At 53.7% G+C, this 5,277-nt stretch overlaps 2 protein-coding genes across 2 annotated transcripts in view; both read left to right on the top strand.

The window, feature by feature from the left end:
• The window catches only part of LOC114444898 (interleukin-1 receptor accessory protein-like), a 16,230-nt gene extending 12,580 nt beyond the window's left edge, over positions 1-3,650 (top strand). The window contains exons 9-12 of the mRNA XM_028419788.1: positions 1-49; positions 129-272; positions 1,870-2,013; positions 2,480-3,650. The exon at positions 1-49 is cut by the window's left edge and continues 100 nt beyond it. Coding sequence (XP_028275589.1) covers positions 1-49; positions 129-272; positions 1,870-2,013; positions 2,480-2,919 — 777 coding nt within the window. The 3' untranslated portion in view covers positions 2,920-3,650. The remainder of the gene's footprint in view (positions 50-128; positions 273-1,869; positions 2,014-2,479) is intronic.
• A 349-nt stretch (positions 3,651-3,999) lies between these two features.
• On the top strand, positions 4,000-5,058 carry LOC114444918 (uncharacterized). The gene is made up of 2 exons (XM_028419816.1): positions 4,000-4,075; positions 4,171-5,058. The coding sequence occupies exons 1-2, from the start codon at positions 4,006-4,008 to the stop codon at positions 4,980-4,982; spliced, it is 882 nt and encodes a 293-aa protein (XP_028275617.1). The 5' UTR covers positions 4,000-4,005; the 3' UTR covers positions 4,983-5,058.
• Positions 5,059-5,277: the final 219 nt, after the last annotated feature.

Raw genomic sequence — 5,277 nt, 5'->3', positions numbered from 1 at the left:
AGGAACGTCAGAGGCTTCGAGACCCGGCGCGCTCAGCTGGAGGTGGAGGGTGAGGAGCCGCTGTCGCTCAGGTGGTTTGTGCGTTTGTGGCAGCGTTGTTGAGCTGCGGTGTGTCTGTGTGGCCTCAGTGTCGCTGCCGTCCGTGGAGCTGGGCTGCGGCCTCGGTGTGACCCTGCTGCTCATGCTGCTGCTCTTCGTGGTGTATCACGTCTTCTGGCTGGAGCTGCTGCTGCTCTACCGGTCCTGGTTCGGCACGGACGAGCGGCACACAGGTGAGCCGCCCCAGTTTAACCCCGCCCCCTCGCAGCTGCTCTCTGTGGGGCAGTAAATAAAACAGGAAGTGATGAAGCTCAGAGCAGGCTTGGCAGGCGGCTGCAGCGTCGCTGTGCAGTAAATCTGTCCCGGTATGGGTCTCTGCACATTTAGATTATTAAACACAATCGACCTGGAACAGTTTACAGCAAAGCTTTTACTCTGAAAGGACCAGCTGAAACGTGTCCTTCCTGTTGTGTTTAAGGACCCTCAGACGTCTGTTCTGTTGGTCCGGACCACATTAGTGAAGGAGCTGGAGTCTCTCAGCTGTCACATGACTCAGGTCTCCACCTGATTGGACGGCTCTGATGTGCTAGGCTAAATGCTAACACCTTCACCCCCTCGGCTCCATGTTTGTTTTGTTGGGTACAGACCGAGCCGTTCTATTGGACGGAGCGCCCCCTGGGGTAACAGGGTTACATCTGTGACATCACTTCCTTTCCTGGCTGGCTGAGGTGTTCAGAGGACCGTGTCTGTGTCTGTCCACATTTTATTAACCATTAACCGGAGCGCTGAGTGTGACGCACACAGGAAACGAACGCCGCAGGAAGCTGGCGCTTGTTATGACGTCTGCACCCAGAGTCTGTGCAGACGCAGCAGATACAGATCAGACACATGTTCATGGCATGTCAGGGTATTCCAGCGCTGTGCTGTTACAGCTTCATGTAATGAACATGTTGTTTTAAATCAGGCTCCACACAGTGCTCATCTTCTAGTGCACATGCATACATTACATTATACATAACATGTTGTGTACGTGAAGTATTTTATAATCAAAAATCATTCTAAGAAAATGGGGACTTTTTTATTGATTATCAGATGTTGGAGTTTCCTTGAACGCACCATCAGCTCATCTTTCATAGAACTGAAGGTTTTTAGATCAGATTAGACCTGATGACTTCCTGTGCTCTGTGTAATTATGACCATGTCCCTGTGTGTGTCTGTGTGTGTCCCTGTGTGTGTCTGTGTGTGTCTGTGTGTGTCCCTGTGTGTGTCCCTGTGTGTGTGTCCCTGTGTGTGTCACTGTGTGTCCCTGTGTGTGTCACTGTGTGTCCCTGTGTGTGTCACTGTGTGTCACTGTGTGTCCCTGTGTGTGTCCCTGTGTGTCACTGTGTGTCACTGTGTGTCCCTGTGTGTGTCCCTGTGTGTGTCACTGTGTGTCCCTGTGTGTGTCCCTGTGTGTCACTGTGTGTCCCTGTGTGTGTCCCTGTGTGTGTCACTGTGTGTCCCTGTGTGTGTCCCTGTGTGTCACTGTGTGTCCCTGTGTGTGTCACTGTGTGTGTCACTGTGTGTCCCTGTGTGTGTCCCTGTGTGTGTTTCACTGTGTGTCCCTGTGTCACTGTGTGTGTCCCTGTGTGTCCCCGTGTGTCCCTGTGTGTGTCACTGTGTGTCCCTGTGTGTGTCACTGTGTGTCCCTGTGTGTCCCTGTGTGTGTGTGTGTGTGTCCCTGTGTGTCCCTGTGTGTGTGTGTCCTTGTGTGTGTCCCTGTGTGTGTGTGTCCCTGTGTGTGTCCCTGTGTGTGTGTCCCTGTGTGTGTGTCCCTGTGTGTCCCTTCAGATGATAAGGAGTACGATGTGTACATTTCGTATGCGAGGAACAGCGAGGACGAGCAGTTTGTTCTGTCCACGCTGCGCAGAGTTCTGGAGAACGAGCTCGGATACTCAGTGTGCATCTTTGACAGAGACAGTCTGCCTGGAGGGAGTGAGTACACACACACAGACACACACAGACACACACGCACACACACACACGGTAACACTGCATACTCCTGCTGCCCCTCCTACCACTGCCGCTCCGTCTACACCTTCATCTACATCGACAGCTCCTGCAGCTCCTCCTCCTGTCGCACTGATGCTGCTACACAACTTCTGCTGAAGGTCCTCTTCCTCTTCCTCCTCCTCTTCCTCTTCCTCCTCCTCCTCTTCCTCCTCCTCCTCCTCCTCCTCCTCCTCTCTCCTGTGTTTCCTCTTCTTCCTCCTCCTCCTCCTCCTCTCTCCTGTGTTTCCTCTTCCTCCTCCTCTTCCTCCTCCTCCTCCTCCTCCTTCAAGTATTCTTCAGCTTCATCTTCACCAGCTATGATACCTTATTTTCTGCTGTTTGTCCTGCTTGTTGTGAAGCTGAGACACACACACACACACACGGTGTTAACCCTGCTGTCTCCCTGCAGCCATCACAGATGAGACTCTGAGTTTTGTGGCCCGCAGCCGGCGCCTCCTGGTGGTCGTCAGCCCCGGGTACGCCTCTCAGGGCTCCCAGGCCCTGCTGGAACTGAAGGCCGGCATTGACGGCATGGCGCTGGACGGGCACCTGCGGGTGATCCTGGTCCAGTATAAGCCTGTGCAGCGGCAGGGCTGGGTCAGGGAGCTGCGGAGGGCCCGCTTGGCTCTTGCGATGGTCCGGTGGCAGGGGGACAAGTCCAAAGAACTGACGTCCCGCTTCTGGAAGAGGCTGCGGGTGGAGCTACCGGTGAGGCGGATGAGCCATGACAGCAACAGCAAGGACGGGGCTCTGATGAGGCTGTACAGTCAGAACAGCACCAACTCCCAAACAGGCCTCATCAGCCACACCGCCAAAGACCCGCAGATGGTCTTCAACTCCACAACGTAGGACAGGACAGACACGCACAACTGAACTGTACGGGACCTTCATCAGTCCCACCTGTCAGCATGAGAAGCATTCAGAAGGTCCAGATTTATTTTATCGTACGACAACCCACAAGCTGCCAGCAGGTCACTGATACAGTCTGTGCAGCTGACACCTTCCAGTCTGACCTCATGGTGGCGCTGTAGGCTCAGGGCTCCTCCAGTATTATCCTCTGTCAGAATGTCTGAGTGGTCAGCAGGGACTTTTCCTTCAGCTAGCCCTAAGGTTAGCACAAACAGTGTTTTAGCATCAAGCTAACATTCCTAGAGGTTGCAGGTCCAGCAGGTGCTCAGATAACAAATACTCAGATTACTTTACTCTGCATTGTAGCATCATTGTGAGGGCTCACTGTCAGCTGCACACTAACCGCCCGTTTTACAGGCTGTTTCTAAAGGATGCTCTGTGCATTAGCACTCTTCAGTTTGTCACAGCGCGTTCATACACCTGTCAATTAATTTCACTGTTGTACACTAAGACCCATCATTAGGCTGGAACCCTCAGAGCTAATGTTAGCATGCCTCAGCCCCCTGATATTTAATGTTTTTTCTGCATTTCCTGTTTGTTGTTTTCATTTTGAATCCATCCAGCGCCTCATCAGCCAATCACAGCTGCTTTCTTATCAACCTGTGCTCTTTAACACTTTTAATGCATCCTGCACTTTGTCACGTTGGGAGAATAAACGTCTTTTCATTTCATGTTGAGTCATTTTTCATTTCACCGCTCATCATGTCTTTCATCTGCACACACACACACACACACACACACACACACACTTCACATATGACAGAACGTACACACAGTCTTTAAACAAACCACTTGTCTGGGTGACAGGTCTGGTTAGCTGCAGTTCCACCAGTGTCCACTTGAGGCTCCAGACCTTACAGTCCTCCATGTTAAGCAGGAGGAGGAGACTTACTGATCTGCACCTGTGGATGTAAGTGAAGTCCCTGTGGACTTCCTGGATGAGTGAGGTCGAAGGTCACTGTGAGGAGGAAAATCCTCTGCGTCCTTCAGAGGACGCGTTTGTCGACTGATGGTGTTGACGGCAGGATGAGGCGGTCCACTTTCCTCTTTCCTGTTAACAAAGGACGCATCAGGCGGATCCTTCACAACCTTCCAGGTCTAACCCACATCACTGAGAGGATGCAGGGTCTCATCTGCACTCTGTGTTTTATGTGTTGTGTTTTCACTTCCTGTCTCTGTGTCCCCTGTCAGACCTGTCAGACGCCATCCTGCTCTCGATGCAGCGCAGCCGCCGCCTCCTGTTCGTCCTCAGTCCCGACTTCCTGGTAGAGAAGAGTTTCAGCCTCCTGGAGTGTCGCCTGGGTCTGTACCTCCAACATGGCTGCCGGGCCTCTATCGTGGCGGTGGTGTTCCGCTCTGTCAGCAAACTGCCATACGTGGAGGTCGCTCAGCTCCGCCAGGCCACTGTCAGCTCCATCACATGGCGAGGAAGCCGGTCCGGGCCACGGCGCTCTCGCTTCTGGCTGAGGCTGCGGCTGGCGCTCCCTGTGCGCCCGCTGGCGCTGGGCAGGCGGCTGATCGACAGCACATCATCTCACTCCGACCTCGCCGCTCTGGCCCTGCAGAGGGCGCAACGCATCCAGAATGACAGAGCCAATCAGAGCCGCAGAAACAGGCGGACCTCAGCTAATCAGATCCACAGAGACCGGAGGGGCGTGGCCAGAGGGCGGGGCAGCATTAAGAGCCAGGTCACATGCAGGGAGGAGGGGCCGCCACACGGCCAGAGCTGCAGAGGGTGCGCTGGGTTCGTGGGCCAGGTGGAGGACAGAGGGGTGGAGCTCACAGCGGAGACGGAGGTTCAGCCAGAGCCTGACTCCACCCATAACTCTGACCCCGCCCCCAACACTGACCCCGCCCTCCACACGGGTCAGCAGGCAGGTCAGGTGACTGTGGAAGGAGTGACGTCACCAACAAGAGTGGAGGAGCTTGCGGTTAAGATTCCACTAACCCCGCCCCTTAAGACTAACCCCGCCCCTTTCAAAAGACCTCAGCTCAGCCTTTAGGTGATGCTGCATTCAGTGCACTAAGATAAAGCTGATCATTCACAGCCCCCTGGAGGGCACAGTGGTCATGACAGCCACAGACATCCTGGAGGGTTCATCCTCTGTGGAGCAGGAGCTAGCATGAAGCTACGAGCTACAAGGTTAACTAAAGGCCTTATTTTCTGTGTGACTCTCAGTTGATTGATTGCTCGTGTTTGTGCATGCCAGCGGATTTTTTAAACATCTGATAATAAAGACGTGTTTAGAACTCTGCTCTAACTGCACCGCTGCTCAGTGACCTGGGAGTTTAATACAT

This window comes from Parambassis ranga, chromosome 13 (assembly GCF_900634625.1).
Source record: "Parambassis ranga chromosome 13, fParRan2.1, whole genome shotgun sequence".
NCBI lineage: Eukaryota > Metazoa > Chordata > Actinopteri > Ambassidae > Parambassis > Parambassis ranga.
This window is presented reverse-complemented; position numbering and strand designations above follow the sequence as displayed.

Coding starts and splice junctions, on each gene's coding strand:
- LOC114444918 (XM_028419816.1), top strand. CDS start 4,006: ATGAGGCGGTCCACTTTCCTCTTTCCTGTTAACAAAGGACGCATCAGG. Junction 4,076..4,170: donor GATCCTTCACAACCTTCCAG/GTCTAACCCACA, acceptor GTCCCCTGTCAG/ACCTGTCAGACGCCATCCTG.